At 40.8% G+C, this 27,053-nt stretch overlaps 1 protein-coding gene across 2 annotated transcripts in view; it reads left to right on the top strand.

Annotated features, from left to right (window-relative positions):
* Window positions 1-27,053, top strand: part of robo3 (roundabout guidance receptor 3) — a 111,220-nt gene that overhangs the window by 10,130 nt on the left and 74,037 nt on the right. For both annotated transcript variants that reach the window (XM_014470445.2, XM_023342164.1), the window contains exon 2: window positions 9,743-10,069. In XM_014470445.2, coding sequence (XP_014325931.1) covers window positions 9,743-10,069 — 327 coding nt within the window. The remainder of the gene's footprint in view (window positions 1-9,742; window positions 10,070-27,053) is intronic.

The following is a 27,053-nucleotide window of genomic DNA, read 5'->3' as shown; positions in this document are numbered from 1 at the left end:
ACTGGCATCTTCCAAAGCAGTTCTACATGAAATGATATGATTTAGGCTCCCTCTCCTATTACGCCACATTGTCAGATGGCTGAAATGTTTTTCAGTCAAAAATTAAGTTGACATTGATCGATGTGCAGCCTTTTGCTGGAAATAAATGCCAGAACACAATATTTGTTTACTGCAAATACACATGCTGTCTCTGTCCTGTCAGAAAACCCACTGATGGTGAAAAGTTACCTATCTCCTGTGTTTTATGAAAGAGGAATAGTTGCTTTAGTTCTTAATTGACTGCATGGTGTCTTTTATGACTTTGTATTTTGTATTTTTATGATGCAAAGCACTTTGAACTACCTTGTTGCTGAAATGTGGTATACAAATAAACTTGATTGACTTGATTGATTGATAAATAAAGGGAAGAAAATATGGCATACATGCTTTAAAGGGATCCATGATTAGTTATGTCAATATACTTTATTTGAGAAGCATGTGCTTACGATGTAAAAACAACAGCACAAGAATACTGTTGGCTGTTCAGTTTTCTAAATCAAAATAAAATATTGTCACACCGACCTCACCACGTTGTTTATGCTGTAGTTCCTTCTGGGTGGATGACGTGCGCGAGGTGCTTAGGTCCAAGCTCTCTCGAACAAGAACAGTAATTTTTGCGCAATAAGAAATGTTCAGCTTTCTCAGTTTGAACTAGAGCACGTTGAAATAGATGTAGAAATGACAAGAGGAAATAAAATTGAGAATAAGAAGGACAGAGGAAGCTAAAAAAGCTGGCGTTTGTGCAGCTGCTGCTTAGAAATGCCAACCAGAAAGGGCTCCAGCTAAGAGCTCCAGTTTCTAACTTGATCAAAACATTTTCTGAAATATGTTAGAATGGTGTGTTACAAGGAGTTAAAGTGCCTCGATGTCAGTGTAAACATCCATTCATTACCTTTCAAGTTGTTTCCTACTACTAGTGTTGACTCCTGCTAAGGATGTTAGTTCTAACTAGCGTTGTTAGCTCTTGCTACTGTAGAAAAGATTCGATCACAAGCCAATCACAACACCTTGTTTCAACAAATATCTCCGGTATAATGGTATATAAAAACAGTTTGCCTCAATCCAGACATTTAGTGGGCTGCCCTTGTCAGCCTCCATAACCTTGACTTTATGTGTTTTGCTCATAAACTCAAGTCCACTATTATCTATCCTCACCATCAGCCCACATTGCACACATAAAAATATGTCAACCTCTGTAGGTGAAGAATCTACAATTCCAATAAAATTTTTTGAAGTATCTCTGAGTTTTTATGTATCACAAACATTAACTTTTGGTCTAATAGGTGATTACCAACATTCAGGCCAACATGTTCAACTCTTGGATCACTTTAAGTCTTTGTTTAGACATTGCTATACCTTGAGGCCTTGGTGTGTTTAATCATCCTATCAGTCCATCAGAATGGCATACCACAACATAGTAAAGCTTCTGATTGGTTACTTAAACTAAAGAGTTTTTGGTTGTTCAAGTATGAAAATAGTTTACATAATCACCTAAGTTTACATAATCACCTACAAACTCTATCCTCACTCCTTGTTTTTTCCAAAAAACAAACGGAACAGCAGACCTATCAGCTCCCTTATGACCTTGTTTTACCAGAGAGTCACTATTTAGAGTAAAAACGGTCCATCAGAATGCACTGTCTGTTCCTATTAGATAAGCAAAGCAATCTGCTTTTGCCTGGTCAGCTTGACACAGCATTCAGCTAAACTTTGCTTCAGTTGCTCTGGCGGTGGGGTCGGCCATTTTGAAACGTGCAGGAAGGACTCGCATTTGGATTCCCACTTCTTTAAGGAACGAAATATATAATATTCTCCTAGAGAGACGTGGTAAATACCCTTAGCTTTCCTTTCCACTGCAAGACTCAACTCATTTAGATGCTTCGTATCAACTCAATTAAAGAAGCGCTGGGGGTGCCTCGATGGGAATCCAACGTATTGTCATGCAAGTTACTGTTGTGCCCGGTTGGTCGCAGAGTGGGAGGGAGTGTAGAAGAAAGCTCTGTATCCCACCTCACACGACTGTTGCACATTCAACTGTAAATGCAGATTTTGCAAATGCATTCCTGTGGATTCTGTAAAAATCAATAGGAGGAGTAGGAGGAGGCGAGAGAGCAGTAAAACAACACACTGTGTAAAAGGGAAGCCATGGTGAAAAGAATGAGCATGGCATAGGAAGATTGTTGCAATGCCTTTGATGATCCCCCCCTTCCTCTTCCTCCTCCGCCTCCGTTCCTCTTCACCAAGAGCACCTCTTCCTTTTACCCTCTTGCTGGAATTCAGTTTAGAGTGAATACTTAACAGCTGTGTCTGTAGAGTAAAGGACTGGATATGTTAGGCACACCATGTGCGTGAGCTCAGCTTAGTCCTGGTTTTATTTGCTTAGAGAGATGGGGCGTAGACATCAAAATGGTAGGCGTGTTTTACCCCCATCTGGATTGGAAGAATAAGAGCTTGAAGAGCCTCCATTTTGGATTTGTTCTAGAGCTAAGCGCTAATATTCTGATACCTAACCTGGATTATATTTATTAGGCGATTTTATGGATGGATGGATGGATGGATGGATGGATGGATGGATGGATGGATGGATGGATGGAGACAAACGGTCCTCCCTGGTGTAATTTGGAGTCAGAACAGCGTCTCAGTTGGAACGCGGCTGTAATGCAAAGATACGGTGTTGGAAGCATTTCAGTGCTGCAGATGTGCAGAAAAAGCATTTAACAGCCTGTCACCCCAAACAAATAGCTTGTCAAGTGAAATTATATTGAAGTGAACTTTCCACAGAGCTCTTTTCTCCACTTTGTGTCTGTGCCACTTGATTTCCTCCTTCCTTTACCTAACAGCCTGGATTTATGCGGCGTTCTTTTTGTTGGAGTCTTGTTTTGAGGATTCCTGTCAAGGTCTTTATCATCTGGCAGCGACACGATGAGCGTGTCTCCAATCGCAAGCTGACCCCCCACTCATCTGACCTGTCACTTGATAACAGAGGATTATTTCTGAATAATGTATTTTTGTGCCATAGTATGTGCCACGCATTTTGTCAGTGTGATGTTTGGCTATTTTGGGACATTTTAAGGTTCGTATTCCTTGGAGTCAGCTGGATCCAGTGACGGATAGCAATGCATGAATACTTTAAGCATCATTTGGTCGTCAGTGCTGTGTCTTAATGAGCTTGTGGATTAAATCCGTTCAAAGATGAAAGGCCGCTGCTGTAAATGGTAAAATAAGTTGGCTGGATGAGGACTGCATCTCAGCTGGACACACCAGGACTGGTCCTCATGCTGAAACGTTTGTAACTCCACTGAAAGAGTAAAATTCATGCCAACTCCTGCTACTGAAAGGACACTGCGGCGGGAGTCTGTCCTGCTCTCGCTGCTTTGTTTTGAATTCTTCTCGTTCGTTTCTGAGCTACATTAAAGTTCCCTGTCACCTTTTTAGATTTCTTTCTCTCCTTCACCTTATCTCAGCAGCTGCAAAAGACTTTGAAGTTGTTTGACAGTAATTTATTCTGTGTATGCATTCCTCCTGATGGTTCAATATGGTATAAATACAGAGTGCTGCTCTTTGTGATGAAGTCTTTTTGATGTTCAGTCTGTCAGTTCGGCCTCAGCAGGTAGGAGGGGCAAGTTGAGGCCGCAGAGCTGCTGAAGTGGAATTAACTGAAATAAACTGGACGCTTCTTTACTTTGATGGAAACATGGCTTTGTGAGTGCTGGCTTTTATTCTTTGCACCTTTTAAGGGTTTTAAAGTGAATAAGCCAACAGTGTGGGTCTTAAGCATTTAAGCTTTTCTATATTTGGTTGATTGAAAGTAAAATCGAAAACCCTGACGAAATTTTGAGTTTGAGATTGGTTGAAATCATTGTCAAACTGCGGCTCTGTCACTTTTGTGTGAGTTTAATGCAAACATCACATTGAAATAGGCCTGGACAACGAATCAATAACAATATGCATCGCGATAGACGCGGGATCAATATCGATAGATAATACATCTGTTAAAATATTCAATATTTTATATATTCACTGAAGGTTGGTGGCTTCACTGAGTCACTTATTGTACTGTTAAAGAAGCAGATGTAGGCTTATATCAGTGTAAGTTTATAAAGCTTTAGACATGTAACATTTGTCTCTTGAGCGTGTCTCAGTGAGCAAAAGCTAATTACTTTCATAAGCAAAACCAAGTAGAGGTGGGCTATAAAGTTTTATCTTGATATTTTGTGGTGCTATTGTGATCATGATAAAAGTGGCAATAAGACCAGTTTATAATTTTTTTTTTTTCTGGAAACTTTATGGCTCTGACTGCATGGCACAGACACACACAAATACTGCTCTTGAAAAACATACCGATTTGTTATACGCTTCTTTAGGACACCAGTCACCTAAAGAAGTGTTGATAAATTATAATTGATACAATAAATGCCCATCCATAAAACAGAGCACTGTCGATGGGAAGCACAGGTCCCTGTGTCCCCACTTTTGCATTGGACACATATTTGTCTGGACATGAGTCAGAGATTGACCAGAAAGTTGCTACATGACAAAGACTGATATTGGACAGCTGGTTCCTGATCTGCAGCCAGATCTCTCTGAAATCAGACATTTTCTCCTTTTGGCTATTTTGGCAGTAATTCATCTCTCCTTCACGCAGCTCTCTCGTCAAACTCCCAGGCTTTCAGCCTGGGTTCCTGCTGCATCCCTGTGGCTTCATTAGCTCATATGTATTTCTAAAAGTTGCTGCCATCCTGCTGTAGAGCACCGTGCACAGCAGCTAATAGGTCCTTAGAGGGATCATGGTGTTCATACCAGAAACTCTTCTCAACATCAGCAGGCAGACTCCAGCTGTCTCCTTAACCAGATCTGAGTTCCTCTTTTCCAGCCCTGTCCCTATCCGTTGTGTATGTTTTCACTCACTTTGAGCTGGGGAGCTGGGGAATACTGCTCATCTTAGAAATTCAAATATCCTTGAGATGTGTGTCAGCGCAGTCAGTCTCTATCATGCAGATCAGTAGCGTTTACTGTCAGTTTAATGTGCAGCCTGCAGCAGCACAAAGGGATCCTATGGAGAGGTCCGAGGTCAAAGAACGTCTTTTGGAGTTCTAATGGAAGCAATGACAATTTCCTTCACGTCCCTGACTGATCCGGACATGTGGGTGACAGCCCATGTACAGATGGCAGAGCATTTCAATTTGGGATGAGGGATCTTTTCATGAAGCCTACGTTTCCTCTGCTGCCATGCGTGTCATCCATAAGAGATGGTGTTCAGTGGTTTCCTCTTGGATCTTCTTTGTTGATACTTAGCTCTGCCTCCCACGGTCGTCTGGTCCTCTTTAAAAAACGTTTCTTTCGATTTCCACGCAGTATGCTTTACCGCTGCTCACGCTGTAAAATTTATGAGTTAGCTCTTAAATGGGCTCTTCTGCTGAGCTCTTAACCACTGTGGTTTATTTCTGCCCTGATAAATAAACAATACACTACATCTTGGTGAACAGCCCAGATAAAACTCACAAAAATATCAGAGGAGAAGCACAGGGGGGGAAAAAAATCATTATTTATACACAGAAAGCAATACTTATAGTCAGTATCTACAGTATATGTATTGGTATCTAATCTATAAGTGTTTGATGTGTATCATGATCAGTAGTGCCACATGTTATATTTACATTATGAGATGGATAACACAGTTTTCTATTACTTAGCTGTACAGTTTTATCCTTTGTATTTATAACATTTATTTAGAGTCCGTGTTTTAAAGAAGGACTATATAAAAAGTGTTTAAATAATTGTACACATAAAGATGAGAATGTGAGATTTAAATATCATATAAAGTGGAAATAATTTGTGTCTTTTTGGTGTTTCGACATTTAATTGATTAGAAGTTGATGAGTATGAAAGGAGCAGGACATTATAAGATCCTGTATCTTCTACCTGCTCCTTTTCGATCAGATAATATAAAATTGCATGTCACTTGGGGATGATAATTTCTCTTTTCTTCTTTCTTGATTTTACTTTTGTCTGTTCGAAATAAAATAAATTAATAAAAATAAAAATTATTCAGTTCAGTTTCAGTGTTATCAAGTTCTTGTATGTTTTACTAATCAGAAAAACTAGTAATGGTTTTATCTCATAACTAGCTTTAAAGTCATTTAGTGTCAGTGGGAAGCTTCAAAGCAGATGACTTCAGATGACTTCTTTAACTTTGCTAGCGGCTAATGGCAGTTCGCTAACAGCTAATATCTATCCAATCTATTTGTTCTCCCACTTCTAGCAAAACTTTAATTTCCTTTGTCACCTTGTCCTCTTTTCTCTTTTATCAAGTGCCTAAAATTCCACAAAAAACGATTTAATATTCGAGGAAGCTTATTAAATGCTTACGTAACCCTCATTGCAGCCTATTTTGGCTCTTTTCCACTAGCGCCTGCTCAGTGCGGCTTGACTCGGCCGTTATAAGAGTTTCCCACTAGTAACTGTTATGTGGTACCAGCTCCTTTGCTAGAACCTACTTTGCTGGGGTCCAGTCAGGTTGAAAGCGGGGAAGGGCAGCAGGGCTACAGCTGGTGCAAATTCGTTTTTGGCGCTCAATACGAACACATGTATGTTTGATTTTATGTTCACCATAGACAAAGTACAACTTTTATGTTTTGCTAAAGGAAATTTTACAACTCATGTCACTACTTTTACTCTGAATAAAGCCTGGTGTATGTCATGATCAGACTAATTAATGTTATGCTAATATAAAGAATACATTCTGATTATTTAATCTGAATACATTTAAATCCCATCAGGGAATGTAAACATAGCTAGCATGACATTTTGTTGTGTTGTGTACAGGGCACATTGTGCTACTTTTCAGGCTGTTGGAACTCAACTTATATAATGATGAACACGCTATTTGGGCTTTTACTCAATTGTAATGGAAAAGAGCCCAAACCTTGTAGAGCTGAGCCGCACTGTTAGGTACTAGGAAAAAAAATATTTTTTGTGGTCAGACTGTCAACACCACAGAGCAACTCATGAACTACTTCCTTTCTTACTTCAAAATAAAAGTGTCAACCATAGACTCAACAGCATGCTGAGCTTAAACCACTAAGAAACAGTCTCTGTAAAACATGTGGGACTCATAATTGTGACTTGAAAATAGTTCAGGAGACAAAGTGCCATTCTGACAGCAACTGAATAATGCTGAGTCAGACTTTACTTTGGTGAGAAATATTGTGCCATTTTAATATGGTGATATCTGATGGAGAGAGATCGTGTCACAGTGAATGCAGCAGGATTTAAAAAAAAAAATAAACATGTATGGAAGTGAAGCTGGAACGATGGGATACATGTAAACTAAGATGTGGTGTGTGCGTGGGTGTGCGCATGTGTGTGTGAACAGCTTACTGAATGACATTTTTCTAGATCAGGACAGAGCTGTGATTCCCTCAATTTCTTTGTTGGTATTTTCACAAAGATGATTTTTTTCCCCCATTATATAGTCCTTTTAATAAGCCAGAAATTAGATCTTGTTAATTTCTGGCAAATTACAGTTCAGCTGCTTATTATGTTTTCATTTAACTAAAGCACTTGCTAATACTACAACCCATTTGTAGAGTCTGAAAACCAATCAGCGTTCTTCCTCTCAGTCAGTTTGGTTAGTAAGAAACTGATCACAATCACAATCATTGGTAATCTGATCTATTGAAATAGTTTTCATAGGTATATGGCAGAAACGTAAAAATAATTCCAACTGGCTTCCAACTATTCTGTTTTCTAGCTCAGCAAATTATACAGTGAAATTTTAAGGTAAAAAAAAATAGATGTTTTGTATTGCATAATGTAAATGTGCAAATACAGTGCATTTCAGACAATTCCAGACTGGAGCCCAGCTGTTCTCTTTATTTGATTTCTAAGCAAGTGCAGTTCCTCTGGACCATTTCCGTTTGTTACAACATCCCATTTCCCCATCTTTGTGAGGGTAATTGGATTGAAAAAAGCACCACCACACTATTCTCTATATCCCCATCTCCAAGAAGCACTTTAGAGGAGTTCTTAATCCTCCTAAACCTTAGAAAGGATTTGCTGGTTGGAGGAATTCTGACTGCTTTTCTTATCAGATAGTGTCAGCAAAGTTTGAGCCTTTGAACTAGTTCCTTTGAATGGACCTGCAGGCTGTACCGGTTCAGCTCCAAATAAAGGTTCTGGTCCTTGAACGCATCGCCAACGGACAAGAGATTTATCCAAGCTCAAAATAAAAAGTAATTCAAGATATGTCACACTTAAAAATCAAATATCTGAAAATGATAACCCGAGCAGACAGAATGAAGAGTTATCAAACAATGATTTAATTTATAAAGGGAGGAAGACAATTCAAATCATGCCACTGGGAGAAGTAAATGCCTCATCTAGGAAATCACAAAAGAAGCCAGAACAGCATCTAAAGCTCTACAGGCTTCACTTGCCTTAGTTAAGGTTAGCGTTTCAACAACACCAGCCGTGGGCAGAGATGGTTTCCTTTACTGGAACGTTCTAGGAAACACTAACTCAACCCTAAAGAAAACAGAGATCATCTGAGGAGTCACCAAACAACTGGGTGCAAACTTCAGGGAGCAGTGATACAATGGAGCCAAGTGCTGGTCAAAATAAACAAAGCAAACTGTCATTTGTATTGGTATACTTTTTTTCCACTAATGTTACACACCAGGCCACGTCTGCATGGGCGTGGTTCATAACAGACCAAAACTGTTATTGGCCAGAACCGGATTCAGTGGCTCGGGCTTTATATAAGATTGTTGACAGGCCAAGAAACAAATCAAAAGCTGATTATGACTGTAGCTACCATAGGATGACCATAGGAGCAAGGTTGGATTTTCAGCTTAAAGGTCAACGAACAGCGAATGGTCATTTCCGCTCTTCACCATCACCTTCTTTTGCAGAATCTTCTTTTGAAGTCTAAGGTTAACAGCTCCGTAATAAATACTCCAAAAACATGAAGATTTGTAACAATTTACAGCAACGCAAGACATTGATATGGTGCCAAAGAAATAGAACGCTGTGTTAGAAAAAAGAGGAAACATCCAATTTACACTCAAGCATCCAGTATCCAAAAAACAAAGATAAAAGTGACACGGTCTTCTGTTGGTATTCCTTCATTTACCCAGCATTTCTTACACCTCAGGATGCTTAAGTTGCTGATATTGCTTTCCACATAACTGTGCTTTTCTCATCTGAGTAAAACAAAAAAAGGGAATGTGGGGCAATTAGCCTAAATTACACCAGCTCCACCTGCATCTACCTTCAAATCTGTTGAGAAAATAAGATTCACAACTGGTGATTTGCAGCATGCGAGATTTCACCCTCACAAAGCTGTACAAAATTTTAATCTGCCTTCTTTTTTTGCCTCGATGTGGGAGCATAAACTGATCTGTCTGAACTAGTTATGTGTGTAAATGTAGATGTTTTTGAAACAGGACATTTGAGTGTGTTATTTATGCCCATTGGTGCTCGGCCCACTTTATGCATCTGTCTTTTAATGATCTACAAGGTTCCACATTACTTATAAAAATGCATAAACCTTTATTTGCAAGTAATTTCTCCACCAAGTACTCTAGATGTCTGTGCTATGTCAGTCATTAATGATTTTCACGCTTTCTAAAATAATAATACATGATTATCCATAGTAAGAATAAGGCCAACTTTAACTCTGTGTTCCTTTCTGTTCCTTCAGGATCTCGCCCCAGGTTGGAGGATGCTGCTCCTCGGGTCATCGAGCATCCGTCCGATTTGATCGTGTCCAAGGGAGAACCGGCGACCCTCAACTGCAAGGCCGAGGGGCGGCCCACGCCCACCGTGGAGTGGTACAAAGACGGCGAGCGGGTGGAGACAGATCGAGAGGACCCTCGCTCCCACCGCATGCTGCTGCCCAGCGGCTCGCTCTTCTTCCTGCGAATCGTCCACGGGCGGCGAAGCAAACCGGACGAAGGCGTCTACGTCTGCGTGGCGCGCAACTACCTGGGCGAGGCCGTCAGCCGCAACGCGTCGCTGGAGGTGGCGAGTGAGTGATGTCAGAGCTCAACTGCTACGTCAGGGAAGGAAAGAAAGTAACAAAACTGGTGTGAAGGATGATTATCAAGTATTGCAACCGAAAATCAAACGTATGGAGGCGTGTCACGCTTTAACGGCTTCCCTGAAATGCAGAACTGTAGAGCGAATCAGTCAGAGTAAGGATGAAGAGTGAAGTGTGAAAGGAGGCTTGTGTGCAGGTGAGATAAGGTGTTGGAGGCCTTAAAGTGCCTGTTTGTATAACAGGTGTCAAATATCCGGAGGCTCCTGTTATGAGACAGGATTTAAATCCCAGATAGAGTTCACTGGTAATAACGTTAGACACGCTGGGAGAGTCAGGAAGAGCAGACATTGCTTCAAAGGACTCCATGCTTTCTTATCATGAGCCTCACTCGGCTCAGTTAACTTGAAACACAGACCTCGACCTTGATGTCAGATCTCCTGGCAGCTTCCACCCTAGCCCCCCGCACTCCCCTCTGACACCACGTCCTATCTTTACCCGCTCCACAGAGCCCAGCCTGCTGTCACGCCGCAACCAGGCCTCTGCGCCCGGTCCTGTTAATGTGGACGGATGACAGCCAGTTCAAGAGACAGAGATAGCGGTTGTCGCTGCTGGACAGGAAGGCTGGGAAACTGTCTTGCAGGGAGAGGACGAGGGGCAGCTGGCAGCTTCCCACCACTAGATCCCATTCTCTTAAAATACAACAAACTCCTGTCAGATTGGACTCTGCGTGACTCCTCGGGTTTTTTTCTCCAGAGCCAGGCTGCTAGTGAACATTTCTAATTAAAAGGGGGTATTATGTATTTTCCAGTTATAGTCAAGTTACTATAGCTTTTTTTCTGAAATCAGATTTTGTGTGTGTGTGTGTGCATGGTTGATCGTACTACTGAATAAATGCTATGTGAGGGGTTTATATCCTCAAAGTGACCTGCATGCAGAAGAAGAACGTAGGCGTCACAGAGTAGCTCTCCATTTACGGAAGTCATAATGGACGTTGGCGTCTAGGGATCCATTGTAAAGTTTTTCAACAATGGGAGCCGACAGGATTGATCATAACAAGACGGTGAAGCTGATAAAAAGAAAGCACAATTAATAGAAATGATCTTTTTTGGAGCACTGACTGCAACTTCTGTAGAGACGTCTGTTTGGATACGTAGTCGGATCCAGGAGTGGTGGGATTGTGATTTGAGGTACTTTAGAGTTCACACCAGAACTTTGGGCCAAAATGATTTGCTTGGTGGGCGTGTTGGGTTTCTGTGGGATGTTTAATGACCCTACAGTGCATACAGCACAGAGAAAATCAAACCAGAATGTACAGTATACAGTTGTGTTAGAGAAGGAGGACATAGAGAAGGAGCAAGTTTACTTTGTTGAAGAAGGAAAGAAAGTAAGATGCAGAGATTAATTACACTACAACAAGTACAGTGACTTGCGCAATACATGTACAAATGTAGCCCCCCCCTGCTCTGCTCCTATCAAACACACAACCCAGATGATTTGACCTGACCAATCCTGCAGTTACAACAAGCAACAAAATAGAGCTGGCGGCTGTTAAACAAAAGCTAAAACAAGAGAAGTTACACTTCTCACTGAAATTATGGTCGAGAAGCGAAAGAAGTAAAATCTCAATTACACTAATATGTTATGTAATATGCTATGAGGCATACTTCTTTTTCCATTTTTTCATAAGTCCATATTTATAATTTTGAACAGTTGTTTATAAGATTTTTTTGGGGTGTCTGGGTGGGACTGCAACAGACTGGCGACCTGTCCAGGGTGAACCCCGCCTCTCGCCCGAAATGTTCACTGGAGATAGGCACCAGCACCCCTCCTGACCCCACTAGGGACAAGGGTGTTAGAAAATGGATGGATGTTTGGGTGGGCGTGAAAAGATCAGAATTGGGCAGTTGAGACCACAAAAAGCCAGATTTTGGGTTGTATTCCCCTGCTGTGCGAACCCAGCTTATGTTACCTTCAGTAGGTAAAATGCTGTATATATCAAAAATAACTTTGACTCCACTTCATAGCCCTATCTAAAGCCTTGAAATTGGCCTCTGTCTCTTTAAGATCCTCCTTCCCTTTCCTACACCCTTTAGCAAGTCAACACAACAATACTTCTTCTCCTTTAAGCCGTTTAACAACGATCTTAGGAGCATGGGACTGAGAAGTAGTTTGAATGATGAGCTCTGCAGATGCAAACATTTATTTTTAGTGAAACCAACTAACCTAACAGTCATGTTTTTGGGCTGTGGGGAAAGCTGGGATGCCTGGAGAGAACCCTCATTTGCCCAAGGAGAATATGCAAACTCCAACCAGAAATAAACTCAGATCAGGATTCAAACTCAGGACTGTCTTGCTGTACAATCTATATCTTCAGCTGATATTTATAAATCTGGCATGATAAACACAGATCAATAATCTTTAAAGCGGGTTCACAAACCCTTTTTAACTCAGGCCCGCTCTGGTTTGCCGCTTAACTCCATGTATTTGCAGTAAAATCAGTGAAACCTCAGACTGCTGCCAATGATTTTATGGCAAGGCATCCATTTTCCTGAAAGGATTCAACCCTGCTGTTGTACCCAAACCCAACTCTACCTGCCTTCGAAGAAAAACAGTCGATGAATCATTCCTCATCTTCCAAAAATATCGTGGATGTGTGAAGCGCGTCCATCACCTACACCTCCCCTTCTAACTGCAGGAAGACGCACTTTTCACTTCACTCTTCGTCTGTTTCTGTAGGAACATCACCTGTGATGGAGTCGGTGGAGGTGTTGAGAGTCACTTTTCATAATGAGTGACAGATATCGCTCATTCTGTGGATGCCCCTGAAATGATAAAAAATCTTTTGGGTTCCAGATTTTTGACAATGTACCACGCCTATGATTTCTTTTGGGTACACGTTCTGTTTTTCCTTCAGTGGCAAACATTGTGCGTTGTTGGTGGCTGCCTCACAGGCTTACACCGACATTCACAGAATCTCTAAAGGTTTCTGAGTGTCAAACTTTTGTTCTTAATGATCCAGCTCTGGCATTCTGTTACACAGGTTGACACACAAAACAGTTTCTCCCACAGATGTGTGTGTAGAATTTATGGTACAGCGCCAAGTACACAGTCTGCACAAAACCTAAAATTGGTTATCAGGCGGCGATACGCCTGATATGCTGCTCAGATCCAGCAAGGCAACTGCTATGCTCAGCCAGAGGACTGATGAAAGTCTATCAGGGTTGTTTAATGACTAAAAGTAATAAATAAAGTCAGCGAATCTATTTATTATAATAAAGTCATTAATAATGCTTTTACTTAGTCGTGTTCTAAATGTATCTGAGCATTATTCGCCGGCTTAGTAAACCTTGGTTGTACTGACAGATTCTCTTTCGCCTCCTAAAAATGAATACCCACATTTAGAAAATTTGTGCTATCTTTCAATTCAACTGAGAAGTTGGAATGTCAATATTTTGGTCAAAAAATCAACTGGAATAGCCCCTGAAGTTTGATTAAGTGTGTAATTATACTGGTAGAAACAAATCAAACAAATTAGTAAGAAGTGATATGAAATACTCCACCTCATTTGCTTTTGCTACTCCTCTTTAAGTAAATTTCTTTCTAGCCATATGGTTAAAGAGACACTGGAGTTGGGGTTATGACCCTTTGCCCATTACAATCAATGGAAAAGATGGTTTGAACCTATTTTCTCTTTTGTTCTGTCGTCTTGATCTGCATCCATAAAGCCTCATTTTCAACTCCTCTGGGATTTGAGGTTGAAGTTCAGGTATTATCTGAGCATTTGAGATGCTAATCAGCTGCTCCCTGTTGTTAAAAAGATACCTTGTTGCTAGGCATCATAACAACTGTGCGAAATTTAAAAAGTAAGAAGACAATTCCTTCTAGTGGCGCAGCATCCAAAACTAGAGGAAATAATTATCCAAACATGCAACGCCTCAACCAAAAAAAAACAAAAAAATAGGTGAACAAAAAAATCAGAGCTAACATAACAGAGCTACTCCAATATGCTGTCATCTGCAATTCTAATCCTAAAACCTTACAGTAGGATCAGATGCTGTGTCTTTTGGCTAATATCTTTGTCATCATTTTTAAGCTTGAATATGCGTTCCATAAAGTCTGTGTCTATAGTAGAGGCCAACCTGTCTCACAAAGAGAGTACAGTAGATGTAATAGCCTGCAGTGCCCTGGCTGCACCAGGATGTGACATTTAGAGTGACATGCCTCACTTCCTGCTAGCTTGTTCTTTAACGTCTTCTTTCTCTGACGTTTTCATTTCATAGGCTACTCGAGCGCCAGACTTTATGGCTCATAAATATTCATCCAGATGTGTGAGGAGAAAAGGAGATTTCACTGTGCGGGGGCCGGAAGGGGTTCAAGCATTTTCACTTTAACTGAGTGGAATAACCTTTAAGGGCTGGTTCACCCAGAAATCCAGCACACCTCCAGGGTTCTTTTTAAGGGGAGGAGGTGAGAAACAGGAACATTCAGGCCCTGAGGGTCAGAATCGCAGCTGTTTTCAAGAATTTCAGACATTAACAGGTGAAGGTGGGTGCATGCCGAGTCCAGTCCAACTTTCTCACCCACAGTAATCCTGAAGACCAGAGTGAAGGAAGCAGCTGAACATCACTGTCACCAGCTAGAGCCTCCTGTCTCATTCCGCTGCCCTCTCTCTCTCAAATACTTACATGTACACACCCCTACACACACACCACACAATGGCTGAAATCCTCGCAGTACAAACTGATTTCAGGGTTGATGGATTTGAATTTGAGTGAAGGACTTAGGGAGTTAGAAAGAATTTATGGTGGAAGGAGAGCAGGTTGGGTGCATCTGATCAAATGGATAAGGTGACCACAGACAAATTCATACGCTCACGTTTACGTGAGTCCTCCCCCCTCCATACTCCTCTCTGTGTTCCGTCCTGGAGCTGCCCTCTGTCCCTGTTATTAAGCGTAGCGTTGTGTAGACATATGGGCTGTGATGGGAGCTCTGCGGGGCATGCTGTCCTACACAGCCAGATGCAGCTGCACTGCTCTGTGCCCTTCCAGCTAAATAGCTACTCACCTGCAATCAGTCTCTGTTTACACCGACATCGCTGCAGTACAAGTAAGGTCAGTGTGGCTGTATAACTAGCAGACAAAAAATGACTTCAAGTTGTCACATTGAATTGGTGTCTTAATGCCCTGCCGTGGAATAAACATTTACTGTAAGGGCAGTAACAGCTCTGCTTGTGAGAAGAGGGCCATAAACTGAGGGAAACATTTGCATAAACTAATTAGTTCTTAAGTCAGAGTCTCAAGGGCTCCTCATGGTTGGGCAGAATTGCTGAAATCCGTTGTCATTGTCGTAGTTGTGTGACGAAAATTGCGTCGCCTTGTTCTCAACATCTAGAAATAGGTATTACCCTCTGCCATGATTGCTGTGTTCACTATGCTGTCGTAAATCACACATATGAAAAAACACAATGACGTATACTGCAGCACGAGGGATTTCACAGGAGCTCTGATCTGTGTGTCTTGTGGACTTCGGAGGTTGTGTGCAAAAGCACACAACGTCTCTCCACAACCACTTGACTTCGACAGTTCAACTTTGTTCTGACCATGTTGGGCCCTTAACTCCATTAAAACTGTTATGAGGTTTTTCATCAGTTGAGCTATTGTCAGACATCCAGTTGGTATCGCTTTGCTTTATAACCCATTAGGGATGTTTTTTTAAAGTTTGATTATATAAAACCTCATTTCCACTGAGCGGTAGTGCAGTCAGTGCAGTTTGTGACACAATTTTGTCTGTTACCATTGTAAAAACATCAAATATAATCAACCCGTACCACACCATTCCTGTGCCCCCTTCAGTGTAGGTCCACAGGACTATACAGTTAGGGTGGAGCTCCTGGTGTCACACTACATAGTCCGTTAACTGGGGGGACAGAAAAACTTCACTGAGACATACCAATGGTTTACATTTGCTGTAGTATGATGCCATGTTAGGCTTTTGAGTTTTAAGATAGCGTGACCTACCGCTCAGTGGAAACGAAGCATACCTACCTGCGAGAAGTCATCATCCACAGTAGACAGTTTGGAGATTGGTGAGGGATTTATAACAGAGCAGACATTTCAACCTAGTGGGTGTCGAACTTTCCTGGTCCTGACCTCTTTTTTTAGTAGCAAAGTTTTGCTGGCACAAGGCCTGATTCAGTCTCTGCTCTAATTTATCCCTACTGGGTTCTGTTGCATTGTGGTTCAGGGCACTCTGCTTCTTCCATATTAAACTTGCTTCTTCCCGTTTTAATGGCCCTTAGCTTGTGTGCTGGTGTGCAGTCATGTAGAAAAGGGGTCATCCACAAACTGTGCCTCACAGGACTCCCCAAAGCATAACGCCTCCACTGCCATGTTTCAGTGGGATGACACTTTTGTCAGGGTCCTGTTCAGTGTTAATTTTTCTCCACATGTAGCATATTCCATGAGATGCACAAAATTCAATATTTGATCTGAGTGAGCAGAGAATCATCTTCCACCTTTACAATGTCACCTTCATGGCTTATGGCCAACTAGACAGATAATTTTAGGACTTTCTATTTTTTAACACTCTCCTATAAAAGCAAGATTTATGGAAATGTCTGTCCTTTCAACAGATTTTGTCTGCTTTTCTTCTTCGTGATATTCCTTTCTGGCCTGTCGGTTTAGGAGGATCTCCACATTTTTGTAGGTTTGCATTGCAGTGATATAGTAGGTCATGCTCTTTCCATTTTGGGATGATGAATTGTATAGGTTTGAACCTAACTCTGCTCTAAATTTCTCCACAACTTCCTCTGCTGTGTTCCTTTATCTTCCAAAAGCTGTTTGGTCTTTAAGTTCTTTATCAACTCTCGGAGGCTTTCACCAAACAGCTGAAAGTCAGAATGTCATACTTCATTATTCTTCCACTAAACAATTACTGACCCTTTTCAACTATGTCACCTAATTATTTTTGAGGCGCCATAAAGTGAGAGACAGGAATATTGAATGGAGCAACTGCCATTGTTTTTCCAAGTTATTTTTGCCAGTATAGCCATGGCTTCACTTGTTCAAGTAGAGCTAATTTCTCTACGGAAGTAGAACGCCTAGTTGGGGTTCATAGACAGCAGTATTTACAAAAGTTGGAGATAGCTAGCTTAGAAAACAACCTACAAATTCTCCCTCATGACTTGTTTGTTGATTTGATCAAATCGCTGACTTTATTTATTACACATTATTTATACCACTATGTCGTAATTGGCTTCCCCCTTAAATTGGAGCAGATTTAAATGCTTAAAAAAATCTAAATGCTTGCCAGTTTTTTTGTACGTTAGGCTACATGATGGTGAGGCATTCTCTTCATGGTTACTAATGATTAGATGATTAGCTTTTCCATAATGCAATATTTGATTGAATGTTACTAAGCTTGCTTATTTATAAAATATATGAACGTTAATCTTACCTTGTAGAAAGTGAAAATCCACAAATACACCCTATGGCCATTCTTACAGTGAAATCAACTAAATAAAAGTGAGATTAGGTGAGATTAGGTTTGTTTTTAATCAAGATTTATAGGAGTTAATGCATATATGAGTTGTTTTGACGTTTGTTATGCTGGTGTGGGCTACTTTCTGAAGAACGTGACGTCACATGACGATACTATGTGTTGGTCTATCACTCAATGTAGCTGAATGAGAGAAACAGCGCATCAATTCTTTAGACAATATTTCTCTCCACTGTTGAATACAGTGTTGGGACCTTTAGTAGCAAATATTTTAAAATAACTTAGAACGGATCTGATGCGTGTTCATGCTTCACTAATGGGATTGCGGCTCCAGGCCTTGTCAAAGAGCGAACTGGTGGTCATTTCGAAAGGGGGGGATCAGATGGCTGGAGTGAGGCTGTGGGCTTCTGGCTTATTCCCCTCTGTATGATCCGGCCGTCTGCTGGTCATCGAGCCAGACACACTGGCCAACCTTCCTCCAGAGGATATCCATGAATTAATTAGACCATACAAAAGGCAAGTGTTACTAGTGACCACCATGTGTTTGTGTGCGTGGGCGGGCGTGTGTGTGTGTGTGTGTGTGCGTGTGTGTGTGTGCGTGTGTGTGTGTGTGTGTGTGTGTGTGTGTGTGTTGATCTCATAAAGAGGTTTCTGAGACAAAAGCTGTGGGATGGTTGGGGGAAGGGGTTACAGTTTTGGGAGGAAGAGAGGTTAACAACAGGTGGTGTGAGGAAGAGCATAAATGTTCTCCCCCCTTTAATGACAGTGTGGAACAGGGGCCACGGGGCCATCGAGAGCACAATGAAGGGCCCTTGGTCCAACTGTCGTGTCCAATCATGCTCCATTGTCGCCCTGTGTGGTTGATCGCAGCACTGCCATGCACACAGCACCCTCTAATATTTAACTCTGAGCTGTGTACTGTATTGGGATTTGCTTAGACTTATGTTCACAATTGGTTTTGTTTAAAGAATAAAAACAATGAATGTCCAATCTACATTAGATTCATGTTAAATAAAGAATAATATTATTGAAAAGTTCATTTATTCTAGTAACTCAGTTCACTGAATTAAACACAGATTCAATCTCACACAGACTGATGTTTTCACTCCTTTATTTCAGTTTTTTTATTACGCTTTTCTGCTTATAGTTACTGCAATAGGGTTGTGGTATATTGGGTATGTGAACTTTTAAAGTAGACATTTACAAGCATTTTTAGAGGAAGTCTCAAGTATTCATGTATTTTAGCTATTCATGGTCATATCCTCTGGTCATAACATGACAAATTATTGAATACTCAAACCAGGAAGGTGAAAAAGTGATACTCTGAGAACTATTCTCAGAATAGCTCTGTGACTAGGACTGGCCGATAAAACAATAACTATATATATCGTGATACAGATGTGATCGATGTCAGTAGAAAATACGTCCGGTAGAGTTTTGACAATTTTACTGAACTCCAATTCAGAACTGCATAGCATTTTGGGAGATGTAGGCATAGGAAAGGCGTTAGCTGCTCAACCTCTCATGGCTCAGTTAAGAAACAAACTTATTCCATCTTTGGTAAGCCAGCCGCAGCCTGTTGCATGCGCAGCAGCATTTTCGCATTGCCCCAACGTTCTTGGACATACTCCACTCCTCAGAGATCTGCTTGTACTCGAGGCGGAATCAGTGTGAGCTCAAATCAAATGTTCGCCAGACACTTCTGAATAAGGGTCAATTTTTACAACTGTGTTCACATACTCCGTCTTGTATGCAAAACCGAGCTGGTAGTGTTGAGAGTCAGTGAAATTGGTCACAAGGATGCACAACTTGTCTGCTGCTCTCGGTGCAGCCCTGACAGGCAGGGTGGACACTTAGCCACGTTACTTTTCCACCCTGTTGGAAAAGTGGCTAAGCGTCCAACATCAAGCTTGCTAGTATCCTTTTGGATTGTGGAAGCTGAAGGAATTTATCAGAAGAAATATAGGCAATTTGACTATGAAATCTCAATTGCCTGCCTTCAGTGTGCTGAATACACACAGTAAGCTCGAGTAGTTTCACATTTTGCCACCGTGCCCCATAACTGCTGAAAAAAAAAAAATTTGGGGTGAAATTAACAATAAAAAGGATAAAATGAGTACAACAGCTCAGGAGGAAATGTTGGATAAAAGAGTAAAGGTCATGTCAGTAGTTTGGCAGTATTCTAGATATTTAAAACAAAAAAAACTAATCAATAATTGTCTTTGTTGACTGATATGCAATGCTTATACCATGATACGTTTTCTAGCCCTAGATCTGGCACAACAGAAGTGAGAGTAGATTGAAAGAAATATGGCTGTGCTGAGATGAGAAGGCACCACATGTACCACTTCGGTACGGAGGTTACAGTAATAAACCAATCCATTAGTTCATCACCTATAACACGAACCAGGATCCATCTGGGGAGTTTCATGTCATCCATGACAGACAGCAAGCCTAAGAGGCCAACGCAATCAATAACCGGCTCATGGAAATCAATTGGAGGCAATCTGAGTATTATTACAACACGGGGGAAAACCGAAGGTGGGAGGTGCCGGGTGGAGCATCCAGCAACTGGTTCCAGTATGTTGTTAAAATGCAGGAAGGTCAGTGTACAAATGAATGTCAAGTCTTAACAATCAGAATCAGTGTGTCAAGCTGCTTGGGCTGCATATTGAATTGTAATTGGAGCAAATTATTCTTCCCAATAAGCAGCCTATGGTGATTATTATTTAAATGTCAGCTGTGTGTGGAATAGCTGTAGGCTTTTATTTCTGCAAACCAGACGGCTTGTTTGTACCACTGCTGGCTAAATGCAGGGCATCCATGCTCCAAACTTCAGTTCTAATTTAAAATCCTTCACCAGGTGATGGGAATGCATATTCCTGGCTTTTTGAATCTTATTTATATCACTGGACAGTTTCCACTTCCTGTTTGGATGAGTCATAAAGTGGTGGGACTCTGGACGCGACAGTCTGTTTTTTTTTTTTTTTAACTGCTTATGAATATTGCATATGGGGAAATTTTCAATAAAGGATAATAAAAATGAAACTAAATTTGCATGTTAGTGTCGTTTCAGCTCTTGCATAATAGCGTTAAAAAAAGAGTTCAATATATTGTTTTTTTCTTTTATTAAATCATAAAATGTTTGTTTCGTTGACGTCCCAGCGGCCGAGGGGCAAATTAGCATTGACTTGACGGACACAGTGTGTCTCCGCATATCAATAAGGAGCTTATGCTCATCCTTTCTATACTGAGAGGTGTTTGCTGTCGGCTTGTGAGCAGCGTCTTTCCAAACAGCGAGATTCACTGAGCCCGGCGTCAGCCTTGTCTTAAAAATCTACAGAGATGAGCATCTTTCATGGAGCCATGGATCTTGCCTCCTTGGAGCATTGTTAGGAGGAACTAATTACTTCTGACAGAGAACACCCCATCATACAGCCGGCAGCAGATCTTTTTTTAGTGAGTCTTTGCTCAGCAATCCACTACCACTATTGACATGCTGTCTAAAACACCCAGCGTTGTGTTTGGAGTTCTTGTTCCATGATCATTTAAGTGATTTTCTTTATCTGCGCATGCATAAAAATACACCAGCTAGAATTTTGTCTTTGTAGAGCTTTAAATGCAAATACTGATTTATAACCCATTCTGTGCAAAATAGGAAGTATAAGAATAGCTTTCAGAATCTTACTTTTTTTTAGTCTTCCTGCTGAGAGTGTTCATTACTGCGTTATGTTATGAGCAGAGGAGAAATCGTACCTGTGTGAAGGACCAAAACAACAAAACAAATGCAAAATTATTATAGAGTCTTTAGCATCTCATGTTAGTAATTAGCACATTATTATAGCTAGCGTGACTAAAATAGGAGTCTTAGTGTGTATTCCTTAGAGAACTTAGATTCTTACATGAACTCAGAAATGTCCGAATGATCATCAACGTTTTTAAATCCAGAATGGTTCATGATGGACAAACGGTAAAGCTAGTGGTGGGACTTGATTAAGATGTTTCATCTAGTTAATTCAATTAATTAATCGCAAAATGAGCAACATTTTGAACTCTAAAACACTTTTTTTCAGATAGATTATTGATTTAATAGACATATGAGTTCAACATCAAACACATTTATTGTTTTTAATCTGTTAGTTTATTCAACCATCAGATTGGTGTCATTATATCCATTCAGCTTTCAAGTGTTTCTGGAATCCCTTATCATTCATCGAATGTCTTTGAACAAATTATTCTTTAGAAATGTGAACTGTGGATGTTGACATTAGGATTGGGGATAAAGGTGCTGCTGCAACATGTTTAGCATCGAGATGCTATTTTAGAATCGAATAGCTTCACTGATAGGCCAACTCATTTTAGTGCAACTTGAACACGTTTCCCAGTTTCCCCTTCTGATTGTTTTTTGAAGCAAAGTCACCACAGAGGGCCAAGAAAAGCAACTTTTTCACCCTCCGCTGTTATTCCCTGTTGTTGCTTTTGCGCCACGTTCACAAGCACAGAAGAAGCAAAGTACAAAGGTTCTGGCTCATTATACTTCGGACGCAGAATAGTTTGTGTCCGAAATAATCTGACTGGCTGATTGACAAACAGGCAGCTCCAGGTCAGACTCTGAACATCTTTTCTCACAGTTTGTCAGCTCTCAGCTTCCCACAAATGCCTGACTGGTAACAGCTGCAAGACTTTTCCAAAGGCAGTTTCTGACTCAAAGTTGACCTTTGCAACCTTTTTTCTTTTAATATGTAGAGCATAGCATTCACCTGTGAGTATTTGGTGTGGTTGAGTTGTATTTTCCAGCTTTTTTGTGTGTGCTAAAAGAGGCATTTCAGGAGGATTTTGGCACATTTGACCTGCCTCCAAATTGTAGGTAGGAGGGTGAACAACTGTGTGAAATTATTATTGATTTGTGCTCCCATGTATTTGCACAAGATTCCTTTCTTGTAAAGATGCACTCCCACTTTTGAATTAGAAAACGTCCGCAACGGGGGCTTAAGTCATTCGTGTGGAGCTAAATGGATTTCTGCTCCAGGATCCATCTGTTTTTGAAGTTTGTTGATCGGGGTGGAAAATTGGAAATGTTGCTCTTCTCTCTCTCCCTCTCTCTATAGCTTCACTGTTTCTCTCCTTCACCGAATGCAGCTGTTTCACCCTTTAAGGTGATTCTTAAATTTCACTATTTAACACAGTCATTGATTTATTTTTTTTTTGCCTCTTCCCCCCAGCCCCCACTCCCTAAGCTAAAGCACTCCAGTGTTTTCATTTTCCCTTCAGCATATCTACAGTTTTCTGATCAGGCACACTTGACCAAAATAAAGTGAAAAGTGTTTTGGCTCCTCGCTTCACCGTCTGCCTCCAATATGATAACAAATTTGAAGGTGTTTTTTTTTTTTACACATGACCACCTGCCTTGTCGGTCATAACTTCTTGTAGCGGACAGAGACAGCTGACAGGAGGTCAGCTGACGCAGAGAAACTGGCTTGTCTCCACACAAAAGACGTTGATGTCGGAGGGACGCTTCACCTTCTTCACCTCCCCCAGCAGTGCAACACTGCAGGAAAAGTGGACGAGGTCAGAAAGTGAGCAGTGAAAGTGCTGCTAATGCATAAAAATAACAGGACTCCATGTGAGTGGGAACTTTACGGAGCCGGTGGAGGCAATTCTGTGGCATTAAACAGTGCAGTTTAAAAGGACGGCGGTGTAATTCAGAGAGAATGGTCTGGAATGGATGCGGGGGTCTCTCTGGTTTCAGACTTGTTCCGTCACAAGTCAAACCTGCAACTGTTACAAGTTTTGAAACAGGAAAAGAAGCAACACTCCTCTGACCATTTCTCTTCAAGAGATATAGCAGAACCAGACTTGGACTGCATGACTTCCAATAGAACTTACAACAAATTATCCACTTTACTAAGATGTCTATACATATACTACAGTACAGACCAAAAGTTTGGACACACCTTCTAATTCAATGGGTTTTATTTATTTTCATGACTATTTATAAGGCAAGAAATCCCACTTATTAACCTGACAGGGCAGGTTGACCTATGAAGTGAAAACCATTTCAGGTGACGACCTCTTGAAGCTCATCAAGAAAATGCAGAGTGTGTGCAAAGCAGTAATCACAGCAAAAGGTTGCTACTTTGAAGAAACTAGAATATAAGGGGTATTTTCAGTTGTTTTACACTTTTTTGTTTAGTGCATATTTCCACATGTGTTATTCATAGTTTTGATGCCTTCAGTGTGAATCTACAATGTCAATAGTCATGAAAATAAAGGAAACTCATTTAATTAAAAGGTGTGTCCAAACTTTTGGTCTGTACTGTATATACAGTAAATGTATAGTTTTAAACTTACACAGTCATACATACATTCAGCATCATGACATGCAAAAGTAATGTGGGTTTTCCCACCTCCTTTAGTAGCCTATACCAGAGATGTTCTCAAGTCAGTTTTTCCAAGTCAAGTGTCAGATCTCAAACAACTAAAATAAACATTTCTTTTAAAAAAATCATGCCATCTAGTCTGCCTGCAATTCTGCATTGCTGGAATCTTGTGCCAGTTGTCCTCCGGCTCGGCTTACCAAACAATCAACTTGTATCTTTCGAAACTCTTAAGAGCTGAATAATAGAGCTTAGTTTCTGTTTCAAAGAATGTCACATTTATAACACCTGTTCGTCTCTCTACTCATTTTTTTCTGGTTTGGAAGCTTTTCTTCTCCTAACTGCAAAACATTCAGGGATTCCTTCTGACTGAGTGTGAGATACTTTGTAAAGAAAAGTGCAAAACAGCAGAAACACTGAGTTCCCTTAAATCAAGGCTTAAAACCTTAACTCTTTAATCAAGGTTTTAAGCCCTTGATTTAGTGTTGCCCTTGATTAGAAGTAAGTGAAACATCGATCAACATATTTGATGCGTATTTGCGTGATAATTTTGATGATAGTTGACAAAATATAATATTTGTTGCTTCAAAAGTGTTGACTGTGTGACGTTTTTATGACGTAAAGCACTGTGAACTGCCGCGTTCCTGAAATTTGCTGTCCAAATAAACTTGACAAAGTATCACAGGAGGTGGACAGTTTAAACACCCGAACCTGGAGAAGTGTAAACCTTTTTGTAAACCAGATATATTTTGCAGGATGGAACTGAAATCCATGTTACAACAACAGCAATAGGTCTTTTGTTCATAGTTGATTTCTATTGAACACTAGAGTTTCTTATCCAGGCCTTTTTTTTGTGTGTGCCATGAGAGCAATTTAGCTTGCTTTCCTTTTGGCCTCAGTGATGTTGTTGTTCCCAAGCCAACAGAAATCCCCCTGGTAGTATTTCACTTGAATTGCCTTATTGTTAAAGTGGAATTCTTGGAGGTGGTCGCTGCCACCGTCCTAGTATAGCGGTCAATCATTAAAGCCCACTGGGTGGGGGGCGGGCGCCCATTGTTAAGAGACACCCCTGTCCATCTCGTCCGTTCCCCCTGAGGTCGAGTTTAAAGAGTCTTCCTGCTTTTCCAGATGGGTGAACTACAGTAGGCCCGATTTGGGTGGAGGATCGGCTGAGGGCAACAAGGGGCCGGCGAGTAGGGGGTGATAGGCCAGGGTGCTGGGGGTGAGGGCTTTATTTGTCTTACAATGGGCTTCTCAGCAATGCTAAGTGACCCTGTTACCATGCCGCTAAAGGCTGCACGACATCAGCCATTACTAGATTAAAGTAATCCTCTTTTCGGGGGCCAGACAATTGCTTTATTAGCTGACCACACACAGAAGCTTCGGCCATCTCTGTAATGGTATTGTTGTGGGGGACCCTCGGGGTCTCGGGGTGGTGCAGAGGACGGTGAAAGGCTGTTGCATGAATTACCTTTACTTCCTCGCCTTGAGCTTCTCTGCCTATGTCCCTTATAGGGGTCGGCATTTACCGTATCGTTCATATTTATCATTTATTGTGATAAAATTCTTACCACGAGGAGAATTTAAGTTGTTTTCACAATAAATTCCAATTAATGATGTTTAAAATGACCCAAAACTGAGCATATTGTCAGAATTGCTTTTTTTTTTTTTTATTCTTTAGTCCACCATTGTTTTTTCCAATAGGAATTTCAATATATTTGAAAATATGATTAAATGCAGTTAATATGTGCAGTTTAGTGTTGCAAATCACACTTCTTTATGTGACTGGTGTCCTAAAAGTTTGCTAATTCCCAAAGAGGTGTGTTTTTCAAGAGCAATATCTCTGTTTGTGGGACTAGGACGGCTGTGCCCATGTAAAAGGAATAATAAAAAGCTTTTTAACGTCACTTTTATTATTATCACAACCGCACCACAGAATATCGTGATAAAACTTTAAGTTCTCATCGCCCACCCCTAGTTCCTTATCACACGTGAGTTAACATATTGCTATATTTTCTGTCAAATTACGTGTGAAAATTCCTCCCCTTTTGTTGGAGATTTTGTTCTTTTCCAGCTTGTTTTTTACAAATAGCTGTCACTATAACACAGCTCCCCTGTTCTTTGTTTCTTAAGGCATCATTTATGTACATCTAAAATTCAAAAACACACCCTTCATTACTTACCGGTGCCTTTTTGCTGACATGTCTCTATTGTTCAAAAGGACAGGAGCTGTTTTCCTTTGCCGCCTTGTCGATCAAGCCTTATCATTTATTCATCTTTTTGAGAAATGGGAACCCACTCGAGCAGAATAAAATACTGTCAAATATGTTTAAACTTTCATGAGGAGCTTGGGTAATATGAGATTACGAGGCACGTTTTCAGTTTAGCTGTTTGCGACATATTGTCCGCGTGAAAGAAAGTCGTGTTTTTGGGAAGAGCTTCAAGAGATGCAGCGCCACATCCTCAAGAGATAAATGCTTGTTTACATTTCAGAAGGAGGGCGAAAATAAAACATACGACAGGAGACAAAACAGGCGATGTAGAATCGTCTCTTCCCTCCTCTTTCATCATCAAAGAAACATGTTTGGACCGAATCCATGAAGAAATAAAGAGGTACCATCATTAAGCTGATAGATCTGACAGAATTCACCTTGGCTGGCGCGCTTTCTAACGTATCATTCTTCCTTGGCGGTCACAGGCCTGCACTCTGTATCATCTATTCAGATTAAGAAACCGAGGGCAAAGAAATAAATCACATCTAGCGCTTTTTGATAATGCGATTTTATTGATCTATGCTCAGAAAATGTTTTTTTTTTTTTTGTTTCCCTTCACTGGTTCCAGGGGTTTAGACGTCAGGGTCAGCCACGCAGCGGTACACTCGCATCAGAAACAAATCATAATTTCTCTCAAGGACATCCTAACAGTCTGTACGTTTTGTGGCTCTAATCCTGCTGCTGTTTTGAAGGACATGTCTCCCTTTAATCCAGTCTGTCCTACGGGTTCTTAAGACTTCCTTCAAGCTGAGAGTCGCACTGTCGTCGCTCTTGCAGACTAGCAAATAGCAAAGCCCTGCAGAGTTTGATTTGCAAACTATTGGG

Source organism: Xiphophorus maculatus, chromosome 11 (genome assembly GCF_002775205.1).
Source record: "Xiphophorus maculatus strain JP 163 A chromosome 11, X_maculatus-5.0-male, whole genome shotgun sequence".
Lineage (NCBI taxonomy): Eukaryota > Metazoa > Chordata > Actinopteri > Cyprinodontiformes > Poeciliidae > Xiphophorus > Xiphophorus maculatus.
The sequence above is the reverse complement of the archived record's forward strand: the minus strand, read 5'-3'. Positions and strand labels throughout refer to the sequence as shown.